The 20890-nt window shown below is 35.4% G+C and overlaps 1 protein-coding gene across 3 annotated transcripts in view; it reads right to left on the bottom strand.

Moving 5' to 3' along the window:
* Positions 1-20890, bottom strand: part of ADGRA1 (adhesion G protein-coupled receptor A1) — a 471200-nt gene that overhangs the window by 271254 nt on the left and 179056 nt on the right. For all 3 annotated transcript variants that reach the window (XR_009155704.1, XM_058188059.1, XM_058188058.1), the window contains exon 7: positions 8042-8255. Coding sequence is in view for 2 of the 3 variants with exons in the window: in XM_058188059.1 (XP_058044042.1) it covers positions 8042-8255 (214 nt within the window). In the remaining variant the exon portion in view is untranslated. The remainder of the gene's footprint in view (positions 1-8041; positions 8256-20890) is intronic.

Raw genomic sequence — 20890 nt, forward strand, 5'->3', positions numbered from 1 at the left:
ACAAGCTTCAGAAATTCTTTTTAACCTCTTTATCTGCAGTGTCCAGAGGACACTTCTCCAGTTTCATCTCTGTCACAAAGTTGTATCTTTCTTTTCTGCATGGATTAATTCGATTGTGGTATAGATGTTGCTGTTTTTTATTGCTGTTGCTATTGTATTTATATCCGTCCTTTATTTTGCACAACTCAAAATGATATACAAGTTCCCCACAACAACCATCCTGCCCCAAAGTCATCTTTCCTGAGGAAGAACTAAACCTCATACAGGTAGTCCTCATCTTACAATAATTCGTTTAAAGATCTCTGGGAGTTGAAGTCCACAAACCTTAAAGTTACTAAGGTTGGAGACCCCTGTGCTAGAGTATCTCACAACTTAATATTTTATTTTTTATTTATTTATTTTATAAATAAAAAATAAATAATAAAAAATAAATAATAAATAATAAAATATAAAATACAAAATAAAATAAATAATAATAAAAATAAAAACAAACTTCAGAACCACAAGAACATTGCTTCACTGACTCTACATGAAGAACACAAATTTGGGACACCGCTATTGCTTATATATTTATTTTACTGGGCTTATAATATGCTCCAATCATGTCAAATCTGAATTATAATGATGTACAGATAGAACTTGGGATACGATGGATCGTAATTTCTGTCCCTAAGCAATACAGTTATAAAGTGTGATGTCAGATGACCACATTGCTTAACGATGGCAATGTCAGAAGTTCTGGTTGCTTTCTTAACCCCAGGACTGTGCAGGTCTTTATGGGAAGACTTCATGTGTCTGTGACAGGGGAAGACAAGGGATCCCTGGCAAGAAGGACGGCAAGCAAGAACTACAGGTGGAGGGTAGAGGTGCCAAAAATGGACACTATGAAGCACAGGTGGGCAATTCTGCAAGTGGGCACTATACAGCACGGGCACTATGGAACACTGGGACAGGTAGATGCCATGGATGGACAAAAAAGCAGGAGGAATGGGAGTGACTTGTAACCTCCTACTGACTTCCCCCTTGACTTAGCTCATGGAAATCCAGTAAGAGAAAGTAACAAATAGCAATCACATGACCACAGGATATTGCAACCATTGTAAGTGCGAGTCCATTGCCAAGTGCTGGAATTGCAATCATGTGATTGCAGGGAGTCTTCTTCAACAGTCACAACTTCACAGATCAGTCATGATTCCCCCTCGTTACAACACTGTTGCAACTTTGAGCAATCACTGAATGAGTAGTCATAACCCAAGGACTACCTGTAGACTGTAACTACCATACGTTGGATTAAACACAATATAATAAAAGGAAAAAAAGTTGGGGATGTTATTTCAATTACATACAACGCTGGAACAATTGCTAATATAACCAGAAATCAAAAGATCTTCTCCTGCTATACAGAACAAGTTTAGAGCATCCCAGTCCCCAAAACTTAATAGAATAATTATGATAGAATAGACTTCCTGAGGGAAAAACAAAACAGGAGGGAAAGAACCATGTGGGGAAATATTGTACCATAGAAAGGGGGCAGGGATTGGAAAAGGCTCTCTTCTGTGATCTGTAGAAATGGCACTGGAATGCAGAGTCCCACAGATGTCCAAATATGAAGCGCTTTAAAGGTGACAACCAGCACTCAAAATTGGCCACCTGACAAGCAATGCAACTGTCGAAGTACTGGTGTTCTATAGGCAAATCAGGAGTGCTTGTAATTATACAAGCTGCCACATTCTGCAATAACTTCTCCATGCTCTTCAAAAGCAGCCCAGCGTAAACCAGAGTACTGTAGTCCAATTGAGGCTATGCTGTATTAAAGAACAACAAACTCTTTGCTGCGACCCTATTATCATTAAGATGGAAGGACAAATTCTTTTAGATAAAAATGAATAAAAATAGGACTGGGTGGCACATCTAGACCGTACAGTCCTGCCCCAAGACTCATCCTGTATGGCAATTGTTGGTGGCTTTTCCTATGATTGATTATATACAAACCCAAAGCAACCATTAATCACTCCCCTTATAGCATCATGCATTACAAATACATGGACAGTTACAGAGTTTTTAAGTTATTGGTAAGGTGCACTTGGTAAGATGTGCTGTGACCAGTGTGTGCTGTAAGGTGTGCTGTTACCAAGATTTAAGACAACAGGCGACTTTTCCAGCTCTGGGACACAAGGAAAGTATTACCAAATTAATCTTAAAAACCTAGCATGGATGCCTTCATGGCAACTTTGTGTGTGTGTGGTTCTAATTAAGAGTGAATACATCCCAATTGCACCTTTCTTCTATGTTTGAGTGTACTAGGGAGAACAGACTGAGTTCATATGTTCTGGACCAGGTTATGTGACAGGGAGGTGGTTTAGAACAGTGGTCACCAACTGGTGGTCTGTGAACCACTGGTGGTCCACAAGAAAATTTTGGTGGTTCGTAGAAAAAATATTTGCATTTTTTATATTGCACTAAATCAAGGGTCCTCAAACTACGTCCCCTGGGACGGATACATGCAATGAACGTTTGTTGTTGCTGCATAGAGTCTCCCCCTTCGAGATCTTTTTGTATCAGTTGGAGGGGGGCAGAAATTCTGACGGAGTCTGCTTCAGCCTCCTGGTGCGGGGCTTTGGGAGAAGGCTGGAGGGAAGTGCCGTTGGTGGTGAAGAGCCGGACGACCTTGTTCCAGTGGGACTGCCTCATGGCCTGGAACTGGCTGACCATCTCAGCCTGCTGAGCCTCCAGACACTTGTACCTGGCCTTGCACTACCGCAGATCTTCCCTCTACTCAGAAAGCCTATGCTCGTAGCCCTCAGTGAGGAGCTTCCGCTGAGCCTCCTTCTCGGTCAGATCCAATTTGAACTAAGCCAGCTGTTTTGCCAATTCTTTCTCATGGTGGCTGCTTAGCTCCGACAACTGCTTCCTGTTGGGGCCCTAAGGAGCCCGGACAGGCAGGCAAGGAGGGGCTGAGTGGGGAGGGGTGAGTACAAGCTGGTGAGGCACCCGACATGAGTGACATTGAGTTAGCCATACCCATCCAGTCATATGACCAGCTAGCCACGCCCATCCAGTCGGTCATTAGGCAGATCATATTAGTGGTCCGCAGGATTTAAAATTATGAATTTAGTGGTCCCTGAGGTCCGAAAGGCTGGGGACCCCTGGTTTAGAAAAGTGATGGTGAACTTTTGGTCTCAACATGTCAAAAATTTGAAAAATGCCTAACTTGACTGTTCTTCCCACCCCCACTCTCTCTCATGCATGCACCCAGGCACAAACACACACACACACACACACACACACATCGAATAAAAGATGAACAATTTTTTATATTCCCTCCATCTAAACCACCTTAAACAATGTACTCAGCAGTTGCAATGAGGCAGCAATGAGGAAGTAAAGGCTTTGAATTTAGCCCACTGCCATTCAAAAAGTGGGATTTCAGAAACACACAACCCTTTCTTGCGTGGCCTTTGCAGCTTCCAAAAATTGCACAAGAACGGGGCAATTGCACCAGAATGGGGAATAGTTGGTGTCAAGTATTGGTGAATGCTGCCGTATCACCCAAATCATCACGGCATGTCACCTTTGACATAGTTTCACCATCACTCACTTAGAATAAAGCCATCAGCAACATTCCATGCTTCCTGCTGATTTGAATTTCCCAAAGTGGGGAAAAATTGTAATTTTTTTCCCTTCTGAAACATCTGGATGGATTCTGTCAATTTTTAAACTTAAACTTTTTAGAAGGGACTAGTTTTTTACCACCCTCAATTTGGTCCGGTTCTATTTTGTTTCTTGCTGATTTACCTTATTGCTACAGACAGGCAAAGATAGACAAACTAAATCCTGAGAGTCTTTACATTATTTCTTTCCAATAATCCACTGAATTGGAAAATATTTAAAAAGTGCCTATATATATTAAACAATCAAGTCTACAGTAAATACTTCCCTAGTTTCTATGACAACTCTAAAAGAAAAAGTTAAATTAGATTATATATGGAGCTATAGTTAAGGGTGACCTGAAAAGACCTCCTTAATTGGAGCTTTACAGAGATAAATTGTTTTTTTCAGATATCAAGAGCACTATAATAATGTATCAGTTTGAACTGAATTATAACCCATTGCTTTAAAAAATAATCAGCAGAATTCTGTAATGTTAATTACTACCCCTGAAGTGCCTGCACATATAGTACAAATAAGGATAACTAGCTACAGGATCACCAAAAGAGGAGTAAACTGGTTGTCCTACATGTTCCCAAGTCATTGTAATTTAAGCACATTTATTTATGTAATCACCATAATAAAGAAGTCAACAATTGCTTATTACAGCCTTAAAGCCAAATGCAATGCAATATCCAATTACAGAACATTTCTCTCTCTTTCTCTGTCTCTCTCTGTCTCTCTCTCTCACACACACACACACATACGTGTGTGTGTGTGTGTGTGTGTGTGTGTGTATAATTGTAACCATTGTCTATCCACTGCAGGATGAAAGCCTCTTCCACATGTCATTCAAAGTTACAATGGCATTGAAAAAAGGGGCTTATGACCATTTCTCACACTTATGATGGTTGCAGCATTATGATGGTCATGCGATTGTCGGATGCTCAACAACTGACTCACATTTATGACTATTGCAATGTCCCGGGGTTATGTGATCCCCTTTTCCAACCTTCTCACAAGCAAAGTCAATGGGGAAACTAGATTCACTTAACAATGTAACAATGGTGTTACTAATTTAACAACGGAAGTGATTCACTTAACAAATGTGGCAAAAAAAAGTCATAAAATGTGGCAAAATTCACTTAACAAATTTCTCACTTAACAACATAAATTTTGGGCTCAATTCTGAACAGATGTTGAGGACCACCTGTATACAGACACACACACACACGCACACGCACACGCACACACGCACACACACACACACACACACAAAATACAATTATAATACAATTATTTATATTATATTATAAAGATTAATAAGAATATGTACAATAGAGTAACATAAAATGTATTTATATATTTATAACTATTGTAGTATAGTATATATGTACAAATATAAAATATATTTATATAATATTTATATTACGTCATATTATACTGTAATAATTATAGTATACTATAAAATATCAAATCATATTATTAACTGAGCAATAAATAAATCTAAATTTAATCAATATTGTGGAATATTAGAGGTATAGCACAAAATGAACAACCTGGGAGGATATTTTTGAATCATTGCACTTTATGCATCAGATGACATGAGGTGCAACTGATAAAACTTGTGCCACTGAATACTGTTAGTCAAAAAAGGTTGTCTACTATATTGTTCATGATCTACACAGGCAGTTTATGTTACAAATAAAATGTGCAGCTCCAAAAATGGAATTAAGGTCAGTGTAACAATCCTGTAATTTAAGCACTGGTTGATGACAGAGCCAATTAAATTATCAGCATTAACTGGATCTTGATCTGATCTTAGCAGAAGATCTTGGAATAGACCTCAGAAGGCTTAACTTAGTCAAGCCTAAAAGAACTGGTTTCAATTAGACTAGTGTAAATGTGATTAGGCTGGAATGTAGCATATCTTTTTATACAAATTGATTTCTCTTGTTAACATCCTGCAATATTAAGTATGTTCCATGTTTGACATTTTTAAACGTGCATCAAATCAATTCTGTAGACTACAAAATATAATTACCATATAATAAAGAATAAACAATATAATTCAGCATCTCCATTTCATTACTATAGTGCCCTACAGTTGAAAAATGTTCTGAATATAATAGTCGATCTTTGATATGAAGAAAATACACACCAATTAAAACAACTTGGCAAGTCCTCATAGCTCTGAGACCATATTATTCAACAGAAACTTTATAAACCATGATGATTCAGGATCTTAGTATATTTATGTTAGCTTCTGCCAATGCACATAGCTTTGAGAATTATAAGCAGGGACTGCTGCTGAACCTAGATGAATCCGCATACAGACGGGAGGTTGAACAACTAGCCTCGTGGTACGACCGGAACAATCTGGAACTGAACACACTCAAAACCGTAGAAATGGTGGAAACTTTAGGAGAAACCCTTCCATACTTCCACCTCTCACAATACAAGACAACACAGTATCAATAGTAGAGACCTTCAAATTTCTAGGTTCTACCATATCGCAAGATCTAAAATGGACAGCTAACATCAAAAACATCATCAAAAAAGCACAACAAAGAATGTCCTTTCTGCGCCAACTCAGTAAGCTCAAACTGCCCAAGGAGCTGCTGATACAGTTCTACAGAGGAATTATTGAGTCTGTCATCTGCACCTCTTTAACTGTCTGGTTTGGTTCTTCAACCCAACAAGACAGACACAAACTTCAGAGGATAATTAGAACTGCAGAAAAACAAAGGCTATCAATCTGCATTCCATTGCAGGAGTCAAAAAGAGGGCTGTGAAAATATTTACATACCCCTCACATCCTGGACATAAACTGTTTCAACTCCTACCCTCAAAACGACGCTACAGAGCACTGTACACCAGAACAACTAGACACAAGAACAGTTTTTTCCAAACGCCATCACTCTGCTACAAATAATTCCCTCAAATTATTGTCAAACTATTTACTAAATCTGTACTACTATTAATCTTTTCATCATTCCCATCACCCATCTCCTTCCACTTATGACCGCATGACTGTAACTTTGTTGCTTGTATCCTTATGATTTATATTGATATTGTTTCCTGATTGCTTATTTGTATCTTATGACTATCATTAAGTGTTGTACCTTCGAATTGTTGATGAACGTATCTTTTCTTTTATGTACACTGAGAGCATATGCACCAACAAATTCCTTGTGTATCCAACCACACTCAGCCAATAAAAAATTCTATTCTATTCTATTCTAGATATCTCCCAGATATCTCATCTAGAAAGCAAATGCTAAAAGACAGTTTTAAAAGTTGTAATTAATGTAGAGATTAATTTATTTGTGAAGAACAAAATAACTGATTTATTTTATCCACTAATATTCCAGGCAAAATACCATTACTGGAGAAATGGTACAGTGGTATAAGTAAAAAAAAAATAAAAAAAAATAAGCACATTTTAAATTACCTTTTTATTTTAATCTATTTTTTTAGTTAATTTAATTTTTATTTTTATTTAGCCACCAGTGGATTACTGCATCGATGGAGATACTGAGCAAAGTGTTTGTGTAGTATTCTAATACCATGGCTAATTTTAACAAGATGAGTCATAATTGCTGCTTTAAAAGCCAGATTAATATAGATTAATCTGTAATCTAAATTTTTAGATTAATATAACCCAAAACCAACATCATAACTGACATAATAGATAATTCAGTGAGGAAAAAAATCTGGCTTTCCCCTGCAGTTATTCTTGCAAAATTACTGCACAGCCTGTCTAAAGTTGGATTATAGAATTACTCTATAATAGAACAGAATTATTCTATTACTTATTTATAAAGTCTGACAGTGGGGCATTTTAATATTCAGTATACAAAACCTGGGACATATTTTATTGACTACTTAATTAAGCACACTACTCTACATACAGAAAGCATAGACACTGAGATAAGCACTGAGAGAGGAAAAAACAAATCAGTATTTTCCCTTTTATGATTAAACTGGATGTGGAGAGATGAACAAGAAATATATACGGTTTCTCTAATGCAGGATTGCCATCTTCCATATTTCTGATTTTGCATGAAGATGCAAAGAAAATTCATTTCAATAGATGCTCTAAGTGGGATTACAGATCACTGATTTTATTTGATATTATTGACATATACTGTAACACATTTCAATAATTAAACAAATTTTTTGCCTGTATTAAATGCATTGCATCCGCTAGAAACTGGCTTCTTCGTATTTTGTTTGAATATGAAGGGAAGTAATTAAATGAGAATTATTTTTTAATCAACACACTGATAGGGAACTTACCTTTTCAAGTATTCACATTGTTAAAACAATATCATAAACAATTGCACTCATATAGCACACATATATAAATACATAAATAAAAATACATTACCGTGTAACTAAACAGCAGTCATGTATTATGGTCTCCTCCACAAACATGCCTCTTTCCTCATCAGTTTCAACCAAGCGACCGTCATGATACCAATGCACTTGTGTCGTAATGTCGAGGTACGTTGCTGTACACTGAAATGGCAAGCGATCACCATGAAAAACCACCTGTTTCTGTGATGGTATCAATTCAAAAAGAGGCAACTCCAATGGACCAGCTATAGATGGGAGTATAAAGAAAATTATTTTTTATTCCATTATTAAGAATATTGTCCTCTATTTTTAAAAAAAATATCTACTAGATTCAATAAGTACAACATGAACAAGATTATTATTTACAATACACTTATAAGTGTGTCTGTTCAGAAATAAAAACCACTAGTTTTAGTGGGAACATAGGATTATAGCCTTAATTTATTTTGATACACATTTTTTTCCACCGACTTTTCAATTTCCACTGTTCATCCTCAAAACGAATTCTGCACAAAGGTAAGAAATTATAATTTTCAAGTGTCCACTGGTGATAATTTTCATCTAATGACCATATATTCTTGGCTGCATGATTCAGAGGAAAAAGACCTCTCATTGCCAATTACAATTAAGTGCAGGTAGCAGAAGACAAGAGGCACTAAAATCATTAGGAAAGGTAAATGAACCTTGAAAAGCAAAGGTGAGTGAACATGGGCACTGCAACATGATCCAATGAAATCAAGAAAGTTGAGCTGTTTTCCATTCCATAAATGTTTGTTCATAAGCTGCACATGGACACTTATTCATGTCATCAGTCTGCTATTTACTTTTCATTTATTATATCATAATCAGTGAAGATATGCTAAGAGTTATCACAAGGGAAGAACATATCTTGTGGTGGGATATGAACATACAGGTAGCCCTCGACTTACGACCATAATTGAGCACAGAAATATGGTAAGTTGAGGGATCATATATGACTGGACACAATTTTCAAACATCTTTTTCTGGTGGTTGTTAAATGAATGCCATGGTCATTAAGCAAATCAATTTTCCTTAATTGGTGTTTTTCTTTTTTGCCAGAAATCAGTAAAAAAAATTGCAAATTGCAGTACTGTGGCTGGAGGATATTGCAAATGGCATTAGAGGTGAGTTGGTTGCCAAGCACCCAAAATATGATCACGTGACTGTGGGGATGGTGAGTGCAGCTGTTGTAACCTTGGAAACTTTATAAGTAGTTTTTGGGGGAGTCTATCATAACTTTGTACAGTCACTAAAGCAACCAGTTGTAAGTAGAGGACCACCTGTACTCTACAACCTCATCAACACTTCTGGGATTGACATTTGGTTCATTTAAAGCAGGGGTGAAATCGACTTACCTTCCTTACTGGCTCGGAAGTCCACATGCCCACCCCCCCGCGCATGCGTCACATGGGCGCGCAGAACTTCTGCAGGCGCAGAAGATAAAAAACACATTACTTCCTGATTTTAACACCAGGGCGGCGGGTGTTGCCGGTGGTTCGGCGATCGCTACAAGATCGCCAAACCACTGGCCACATTCGCTACCGGATCATCAGATCCAGTCAGAACCGGGAGCATTTCACCCCTGATTTAAAGGTCATTGTTAGCTACATGTTTTCATCTTTTTAACCAAAGCACAAAATGGTTGTATCAGCAGAGAAAGTTACTGATTCAAAGATACAGAATGAAGGGTGTGGTTTTTTTTCTCCATTTTCTGGTAAGGTACTGGGATACACTGATACATTAACACCTGAGGAGTTGTGATATTCATGATTAAAATATAAAATGTCTTATTCAGAACAAGCATAACTATTTCATTTCAATTCTAGTTCCCAAATGTATCACTGGAACATTTCTGTTCAGGATATTAGGACTACAACTTGCAGAAATCCAGTTAGCAAGGAGATTGATGGTGATTATTAGAAGATATAATCTCAAAACATCTGAAGAATGCCAAATTAAAAATAGATTATGATATCTATAAGTTTCTACCAGAAACTATCCTCCTTTTATAGTAACATGGTAACATAGTAACATGGAAGTACTGAGTTTTAAACTGCAAATATCAGCAACCACAGTATCTAGAGATTGACTCTAGAGATTGAAGATTGGAGACATGATAAGAGCCCTATCATAATTTCCAGGACCAGATGATAGCATTACAAAGGAAAATCAGTTTCACTTTGTAACATTTATATTGTTGGCTATTCAAATGTTCCACCTTACAGATTTTTTAATTGTCTGGATGTTGGTACTACAGAGAAGTGAAAGGTGAGAACTTTGGGGGAAAGATACAGAATTTCTCTGTGATATTATTCACTGAAGCCCCCTCCAGAAGTTTAGTTGGCACCAACTTGGTATCTTTTCAAAAAGCTTATGGCATATTCATAACTTGGTTGTTGGGTGATTATTTCTGTTTAAAGTTTCAATGGGTGAATATTGTAAACTGATATGAACAGCAGCATGAAATTCTGTTCACTCATTGAGTTATCACCCTACTGAAGTTTCATTGAGCAAGCATACACAATAGCTATCTCTTTTATTACTTCTAAGATAAAGAATGTATATCCTTGGCAGTCATATTGGATCTTAATTTTCTAAACATCAGTACAAATTTCTTTTGCCAATTTTTAATTGTTAAATGATTGCAGTATTATTCTACATATTTTAATCTTTAATTTTATATTTTGACCTGATTCCAGAAATCAAAGCTATGTTACTACCATAGCAACTGGGTTGGGGAAGGTAAAATGTCAGATTATGGATTGGTTACAATTGAAAAACCTCATTTCTTCTGCTCCAGTGCATTCTGAAGATGTGAACTCACTGGAGGCTGCAGAGGTAAGGATTAAAGCTGGCAAGGTAGAAACCAGCATTTTCCAGGATAGAAAACCTATTCACTTCTCTCTCGTAGTTGTGATTTAGCTAAACCACTCATGTTAACCTGTTCTCAGCTTCCTTCTGCTTTCCTGCACATATTAATGTGAGGGAATCATTATGAAATGGAAGGTAGCTGGCTGAGAGAGAGGAAAAGAAATTGATGTCAAAAACTAACCTTGAGAAATAAAATTCTAGGTGAATCATAGTTCCTTTCTACTTCTTAAAGTGTGCCCTCGGCTATTGCTTGAGGTCTAAACCAACGCCCTCTTGGCTGAAATCTTTATTTTGCAGTGAGAAATGAGTACGTATCATTTAAATATAGCTGTAGCAACAGAGTATCTTGAGAAATGAAATAATAATGAGGAGGAGGGTAGCAACAGACTTTTTCTTGTCAGTGTGAAAACCATGAATTCAATGGGTTTACAGTATGTCAGCCCCCTCTTGTCAAAAGAGAGATCATAAATAAGGATAAAAGGATTTCTATGCCTATTTATATACACATACAATAAACTACCTCTGTAGTAGAATCTCTCAAGGGTGTGTGAGTACTTTTTTATCAACCGTGATAAAAAGTACTTATATCTGCAGAAATTCACATTAGTCCTTATCCTGACCTTGTTTAAATGAACCTTAAAATCCAGCTCCTTTCCCCTCAAGCCTGGGTTAGGGAATATATTAGGTACTCTTGAGAAAGAGTTACGATTTTATTGCTCCTCCTGGATGTCTATTGTTCTTTCACTAGTTATAATACCTTTCCCTGTTTTTAATCCTGTATGCTATCCAAAACTGTGATGGAGCCAGACCATTTTAGTAATTTGATAAATAAATAAATGACTGAATGGATGTCAGAAATAATTTAATATATACTTGCTTTCTAGTCCTTTCATATTTTAAACATACACCCTGCTATTCAAAATCAACTCCATTTAGCTGATGAGAGCAAGTTTCATTGTCTTCCACTGTACATCCATTAAAAAAATGTTTATTTGTAGCTTCCTAGGAAACATAACATGTCAAGTAAGTTTATTTGTAATAGAAAACCATTCCCCTGGAAAGAGCTGCTATGTATCCCAAAATTTTCTGCAGGGCAAAACAAGATAATTCCTGAACGGGCAACCAACAGTACAATAGAGAAACACATGCATGTTTCAAGCTAGAGGAGCATTTAAAACATTTTCCTTTTCAGCAATATAGAGAGATTCTAAAAGTATAATGGCTTAAATATTAGCATTCTGTATCCTTGCCAATCAAGGATGTTTTTAAAAATAGGGAGCAGAATTGACAGATATGGTCATAACAGAGTAGTTCAGTGTAGTTTAATCCCTGAATTCTAGGACTGAGGGAGCTGATCTGGCATCAGGGTTTGTGTAATGGTTGCAAAATCAGTTCCTAATTAAAGCTATGTGTAATTTGTCTCTAGGGTTATACTAAATAAGAAATCATTTATAGAACTGTTCTCCACCAAAGGGAGAGTAGGAAAGAAATCAAAATATTTAAGTCTTCACCAGTTGGCCCTGCAAGGTAGTTCACACAAGAAGCACAACTAGGAGTAGAAGCTACATCTTTATTGTGAAGTTATTTTAACAGAATGTTGCAAGACTTAAAGTATTTCTCCCCTCCTTTCTGTTAGTCTCCATAAAACTAAGGAAGGCGCTTTTGTGTAATCCCCCATTCTGTGGGCTGAAGCATTTTCATGTTGGTTGTCCCACTTGTGGTCTCCCTCCTGAATGCCAAGACATGTAACTATATCAGGACCACTACAGTCCAAAACTATAGTGAATTTTTGGAGTCACAATGTTACTTAATGAAGAAGAAAGACAAGGAAGGGGTGGAAAAAGATGCAATTCTTAAAGAATGATTTCTTTCAGCTCAGTATTATTGCTAGATCTTCTTCATAGGAATTGTATAGAAATTGGGTTAAGTGAGTAAGTTAATGGATTAACATACTGCAACAAGTTACACTTTATCCATGATTTGAATAAACTATAATTGTTTAGTTTGCACATTACATTAAATAATAACATATGTTTTCTAAATGACAATGGCTTGCTTGATGTAATGTAACATGCTAATCTAAAACCAAAAAAACTCAGAATATGTTACTGCAATATTAATGAGCTAATTTTATTTGTTGAAGAAAAATAAGTGGGTTTTTTTGTGTCATTAGCAGCATTTAGACCTATCCGCATGCCTAGAATTATAAATTTATCTTGATAAACTAAGAAAAAGTCAAGAATAGCCTTAAGCATAGATTTAAAAAAATTATATAGATGCTCTCTGAAAACAGAGTATATAAAAAGTGGAACAGGAAAACATTTTCTACAAGTAACAAAATTAAATCAGCAAGTAAAAAAAATCTCATTAAACAAGAGTGCCCTCATCTGTTTCCATGGATTTTTAGTAAACCTATTAGCAGGGTGGGATAAAATAACATTTTAACAATGCAGTACTTTTGGGGGGGGCATAGTATAGCTGGATTATAAATTACTACAGTGGTAACTTGGTATTCATCTTTAAAGGTTCCAGGAAGCACAATGAATACCAAAAGCAATAAGTACCAAATAATTTTTCCCCATAAGGAATAATGTAGTTAGTCACAAGGCAGTCAACACCAACGAGTTCTAGTTTGTGCGTTGAGTATCAAACAAAAGATAAGTACCAAGACAAAAATTTTGCATCAAAATATATTGAGTGCCAAATTAGATGATAAACATTTTCTTGAAGCTGTCCACAGAGTTTTTACACACACACAGAGAGAGAGAGAGAGAGAGAGAGAGAGAGAGAGAGAGAGAGAGAGAGTATAGTGAAGATACCTTCACAAATTCAAGGCAGAAATTTAAGAAATAAAACCAATAAACAAGTAACATAGCCATTATTAAAAGATATGCAAGGTATTCTACTATTTTTTCACCACCAGCCCTCATCTCATCCTTCTTCCTTCTGCTGTATTAGTATTGCTTTTAATTACAAAATCCTTGGAGGTGGGAATCCATCTGTGTTACTCTTTTCCAAGGCACCAAGAGCAAAAAGGGTGGAGCAACAATGGCAAAGCAAATTTCAAAATCAGAGAACACAGATTAAAAACCACTATTATATGACTAATTCACCAATGTGTCATTGTTATTCATAAAGTGTTATCCACCAGAGTAATTGCTTTGGACTGCATGCATATTTTCATACTTAATTCAGATGTTCATTCAAACAGCAACATATTGCCAGTCTCAAAAGGCTAGCTACTTGTGCATAAAATAAAAGTTAATCTTTTAAAAATTATAGGTACGTAGCATTGCATGCTATTCTTGGTTTTATTTTATTTTTTCCAATAATTTTCTTAAGAATTTTAAATGAACAAAATAAAAGTCAATACAAACTACGAAAAGGAAGGAAGGAAGGAAGGAAGGAAGGAAGGAAGGAAGGAAGGAAGGAAGGAAGGAAGGAAGGAAGGAAGGAAGGATGGATGGATGGAAGGAAGGAAGGAAGGAAGGAAGGAAGGAAGGAAGGAAGGAAGGAAGGAAGGAAGGAAGGAAGGAAGAAAAAAGGGGGGAAGGAAAAAAGGGGGGAAGGAAAGAAGAGGAGAAGAGAAAGAGAAAAGAAGCAACTTCCCCCTTCATCCCAGCAGGTAAAATCAACTTTAATTGATTAATTGATTTTAGTAGCACTACTAAGCTTATTGTGTTTTATTTAAATAAATTTGTGTCTTCCCCCTACGGCCAATCTCTTGGATAAAGAAAACAAAGTCCAAATGCTATTTTTACCAATCTTTGTCAACAAAAGTCCAGTAAGCGCAACCAGATATAACAATTTTCTTTCTTTTTTTAATCCTGGTTGAAAAAGCAGATCTTATAAATCTGGAAGCTTTTCCAAAAAATTATATTTATTATTTCTTGGAACACTAATACAAATAAAAAAGTAGTATGATCATAAATTGTTTTAGAAAAACCTCTATTATATAAACATTTATTTCTTCCTTAGTTACATTTGTTAGGTAGTTATATAACTGAGAATAAAAATAACAGGACTGATTATTTACTGAGTCAGAATCATTACTATATGTAATTTAACCCAAGAGTCCATAATAGTAGCAAGATATTGTTAACAATGTCGCAAGTACAATTCTAGTGGCTAGTATTTTACCAAGTCTTTGACCTTATTCCTAATATCTAATATGGAACTATATCTACATGGAGGAAAATATGCATTGGGGTACCCCAAGTTTTTGTCGTAAGTACAGTACTCTTCAACTTCTTCATAAATGATTTAGATGAGGCAATAGAGGAACTCATGAAATATGCAGATGACACCAAGTTAAGGGAAATAGCCAACATTTTAAAAGATGGGCTTAATAACCAGAAAGATCTTGACAGACTTGAATAGTGAGCCCTATCCAACAAAATGCAGCTCAGCTGTGAGAAAAAAAAAGGTTTTACATTCAGGCGAGGGAAAAAAACAAATGCAGAGGTATGGAATAGGTGATACTTGATTCAACAGCAGTATCTGTGAGAGGGATCTAGGAGTCCTAGTGGACAACCACTTAAGTACGAGCCAGCAATGTGCTGCAGATGCCAATAAAGTCAATGCAGTCCTAGGCTGCATCAATAGAGAAATAGTATCAAGATCACGTGAAGTATTATACTGCTATATACTGACTTGGTAAGACCCCATTTGGAATACTGAGTCTACTTTGGGTCACCATGATACACAAAAGATACTGAGACTCTAGAAAGAGTTCAGAGAAGAACCACAAATATGATTGGGGTCCAGAGAATATTTCATGGAAAACCTATAAAAAGTTGTGAACAGAACAAAGTCAGTAGATTAAGGAAAACCCATGGAAAGTTAGCATAAAAGAAAGAAGTCTCTTGATCAATGGTTTCCCATATAACAAAAATAATCCGAAACAATAGATTTATTTCTAAGTGATTTCCGTCGTCTACATAATCATCTTTCTCGGTAAAAATATTAAATACAAATGATTAAAACATCTTTATTTCTCCACAGGATTGACAGTATATATGTATACACTCATACATTGTGTTTTATTCTTATTGCTTCATGTTTGTGTGTGTAGTACACTCTTCTTTTTAATTCTGCTTCTCTGTTCATTTCAATTAAAAGGAAAACAGAAAGAAAGCCCAAAGATATCTACTCAAATATGATAATCATTACAGAAACCAGTAGCAGCAGATAAATGACATGAGGAATGTAAAACAAGCAAGTGATTATTAGAAGGGTATACAGTGCAGGAGGGAAAAGTCAGCTACAATGACCATAACCATAAATTAGATTTATCATTACACCCAATTACAGCCAAATCACCCAAAATTAATCATTAGGGAGCAAGTTAAAACTTTGAACAAGTCAATTCCTATTGGTGGGTAAAGATACATTACAACAATTTGCTTCTGGTCCATTTTTAAACCTGTTTTTAAAACCAATACACTGAAAGGAGATTACTCCTGTAATTTAATTAAGGACTATATTTTTCAAGGACCCTTCTCCTACCATTTCAACATATTCTACAACATTCTATAAACTCATTCAAACACATTTCATACACGATCTAAATGGTGCAATCAGTAAGCAAATAAAACTCTTTACAATTAGCTAAATGTCAAGAAAGCCAAAGAGAGTAAAAATAAAACTAATTCAATTAAGTTTTAAAAGCATATTTCTATATGAGATTGTACAGTATTTCTGAAAAGCATTTTTCTATATACAAAAGACATAATAATTCCAACTCAAACTTCAGCTCTTTTTCCCTTTCTAACTGAAAGTGAGTTTGTGAAACTAATACTTTAAAGATGTTAAGTGCTAGAACATATATACTGAATTCCACCACCAAATGCAAAACACATTTTTACCAAGAATAAAAAAGATTTTGTTTCCACTGTTTGTTTTTCAGGTAATTTTTTTAAACATCTCTAACAGCTTTTAAGCAACTAGAATGATGCTTAATCTTTATGTTTTTATGGTGGCTGTGGTAGGTTTGTAAAAGTCCAATAAGAAATACAATATATATAATTTTTCAGGAAAGTCTGTTTTTCAACAGGATTCTGGTATTAGAAGTTTCTGATAAAATTATATCTAAATCCAGGAAGGAATTTGGCAGAAGATAACTCTGAATTGATCTCTTGTTTACGCATAGTTTTAAAAGAATAGAATAGCAATGAATAGCTCTGTTTGAAAATCTCAGCAAACATTCTTCTAAAGGCATTTATATTCAGAGCTACTGAAGCTTTTTTTAATAATCTCAAGTGCCCTCCTGTCAGTAGCATTAAACCACAATAGCGGGAATTACTGATGAGGCCTAAACTATCATTATAATAATTAAAGCACTCTTTTTGCTATCTTGTTCACAAAGTACTTCTTTGTGTTGACTGAAATTCAGAGGGTTTATGTTTCAATGATTTAAAAGGTATGTTCTGGATTTGCATTTTGAACAAAAAGTAATTTCCTTTTATATGTGAACCCGAAATGGTGATTAGCCTGACAAATCAAATCAAATGTAACAAGCAGAATCATCAACCATGCTCTGAATTGGTTTGCTTGCCAAATCACCATTAGTTACCATGAACCAAGACTTGTCCAGAGTCACACATCACAATGAACTATGATTGGTTGATAATTGCTACCTGTCTTTTTGGACCTGCAATATTAAGAATATATGTGGAATGGTAAAATAAAACTGAAAACTAAAGGGTTGCCAAGAAACTGCTCTCTGTATAGTTTTCAGTGTTTAATCTGTTATAGCAAAATAACATGGAAATTATCTGAAAAGTTAAGTAGAAAATTCAATATCAAATTTTCTACTCATGAAACTGTTAGTAAAACCCAAAGTATGACAATTTTTCCTTACAACTGTTCTCTCCTGTACATTTCTGCTGAAAAGTGGGGAATTTTTCTTTTTCTGGTATAGGGTATGATGGGAAAGTCCAACAATATGAAATTACAATTTTTTCACAGCATCACCCTTTCCATTAAATTCACATATACCATATGCTTGCATTGATACTGGACAGAAGATGGAACAAGCAGACAAGAGCGGCAGAATTTAAAAATTAAAAAGTTAGAAATGTTCATCTAGCCTGGCTGTGTTATTGGGAAAATACAGGGAAGTATTTAAAGATTTGTTTTGTCACTTTCTCTACAGCAGGGGTGTCAAACTCGTGTCATCACGTTGTCATCATGTGGCTTTTTTCCCCCTTCGCTAAAACAAGGGTAGGTGTGGCCAACATGTGATGCATCCGCCCCACGGGTTGTTTGACACCCCTGCTCTACAGGTAAGTCATTCCTAATCAGCCATCTGGCCTTATTTGATATGTTTCTTTTGCTCAACAAATAGATATTGTAGGTTTTTTTTTTTAAAAAATGTCATGTAAATCTTTGCTGTCTTTAATCAAGGACTGAAATACATGTAATTTTATCATAGCATTTGACTGTAGATGTCTTCAGATTTCAGCTAAAACTTGTTCACAATTTTTTGTGTGTCTTCATCTAAAACAGTATGACGGTACAATAGAACAATGCAACAAATGGAACAATACAATAATACCTGTGCCATTGACTCAACCAATCCAGAAAGAAAACATTGTGTATCATGTTTATTTAAAATAATCATTTTAATAATAATAAATAAAATAATTATTTAACATAAATTATTTCACAATTAAAAATGCAATATAAAAGTACAATATAAATGCAACAATTTTTTTTTAAAAAAAATTTCTCCTCCAACTAAACACAGAGTGGCTCCCAAAAACGTCATATATCAGCAACATGGGTTCAATGACTCTCCTGCCTCTTCTGCCTCAGAAAACAGCCAGGTTTTCCAGGTTTTCTGAAATATAAACAAAGTTGGTGCCACCCAAACCTTGGTCTTATGGTATCCCAAAGGGCATGCACAGCTATAGAAAAGGCAAACTACCAGTTGACCACCCTTGATTGTCAGAACTTAGAACTGTTCCTCCTACCCAAACTAATGGAAGCAATGGGATTAATGGGCTTTAAACAAAAAATCCAGCACCTTGAATTGCACCCGAAAGCGAAAAGCCAGTGTAGGTCCTGGAGCACAGATGTACTATGGACGTTAAGAAATGCATGAACAATGCATAATTGTCCATGCATTCTAGACACTCTAGACAAATGGAGGCCTCTTCTTCAAGGATAGCCCTGTACAGACTGCTTCACCATAATCCATTCAAGTGGTGACCAGAGCACAGGTGACCATGTGCAGTGCCTCCTGATTCATGAAAGGGTGCAACTGCCAGACACCTGCACATCTATGTTGCATAATTGTAGAGAATAAGGCATTTTAATGAGCGAAACAGCATAGTGGCGATATGAGGAAAGTTCATTATAAAGAAGATGGAGGTATCTGTGCACCAATAAGTGATTCTTTTAAGGTTGCTATTGCTATACAGTAAACAATATTTTGTGATTCCTTTGGATTTTGTATATTGCATAGGCTTTCTGAACACAGTATGCAAGGAAACCAATAAGAAAAAATTGCTTCGCAACACTGGATTTCTAAAGGGATAGAAACACAGAGTTTGTCAGTACCTGTTAAGATTTTATCTAAGTTAGTCAAAGTATTATAAAAACCTTCTGTCTTAATATCTTTATTGTATCTAGAATGTATTTGCAAGTAAGAAAACCAATTCATCTTTATATCTTGTATTTCTAATTCTTGCATAGATTTAAGTTCACTCTTTTCATTCAATAATTCATTATATCTAACCATTTGTTCCTTTCTAAATGTTATTGAATATGAGAATGCTTCAATAGTTGATAACCAGACTGGAATTTTTAAATAATGTAATCTCTTAATCTTCTCCCAATTTAATAACAAGGCCTCTCATATAAAATTTCTTCTGAAATACCCTTGTGTTTTTGCTTCCTTGTACCATAAGAAGGCGTGCCATCCCAACAACAAGTCATGTCCTTCTAAAGTTAATATTCTAGTATTAGAATAGTCCTTTGGGAGAAGGGCGGTATAAAAATCGAAATAATAATAATAATAATAATAATAATAATAATAATAATAATAATAATAATAATAATAACAACAACAACAACAACAACAATAATAATAATAATAATAGTATTTCTTAGCATTATCCATTCCTTGATCCACATCAAATTTGTTGCTTGGTAGTATAATTCCCAATTTAATTATAATTTAAATGTAATTAAAAATTATATGGATATTTTTAGAGGTTAAATTGGAAGAAGAACAAGTTAAAGAAACAATGATTGCTTGGGGGGAAAATTTTGGACATGGGATTGACTTACAGAAATGGCAAAAATTGTTGGTGCAAAATTATAAAATGATAATGTCAACTGCATATAAACAGAATCTGTATAAGATGTTTTATAGGTGGCATCTACCCCCGACGAGAATAGCTAGAACAATCAAGAATAAATCCAAAAAATGCTAGAAATATCATCAGATACTGGGCTCATATTACTATATGTGATGGACGCGCGTAGAAGCTAGAAGATATTGGACTAAAATCCACAGGTGGCTTGAAAAAATGATAAAAAAGCACATAGACTTTAAACCAGAGATTTTTTTATTGGGGATCATACCTGAAACATACAACAGAGAATTGATGTATTTGATTGTGAATGTAGTAACAGCGGCTAGAATTGTGTTTGCTAAAAATTGGAAAAATGAGAAAATACCAACGCAAGATGAAGTTATTAAGAAAATAATGGAATGTGCTGAAATGAGCAAGTTGACATTTGAAATTAGAGAACAGGAAGATAAACAATATTTATTTTTATTTATTTATTTATTTATTTTATTTGCATTTACATCCCGCCCTTCTCCGAAGACTCAGGGCGGCTTACACTATGTTAGCAATAGTCTTCATTCTATTTGTATATTTATATACAAAGTCAACTTATTGCCCCCAACAATCTGGGTCCTCATTTTACCTACCTTATAAAGGATGGAAGGCTGAGTCAACCTTGGGCCTGG

Source organism: Ahaetulla prasina, chromosome 6, assembly GCF_028640845.1.
Source record: "Ahaetulla prasina isolate Xishuangbanna chromosome 6, ASM2864084v1, whole genome shotgun sequence".
Taxonomy (NCBI): Eukaryota; Metazoa; Chordata; class Lepidosauria; order Squamata; family Colubridae; genus Ahaetulla; species Ahaetulla prasina.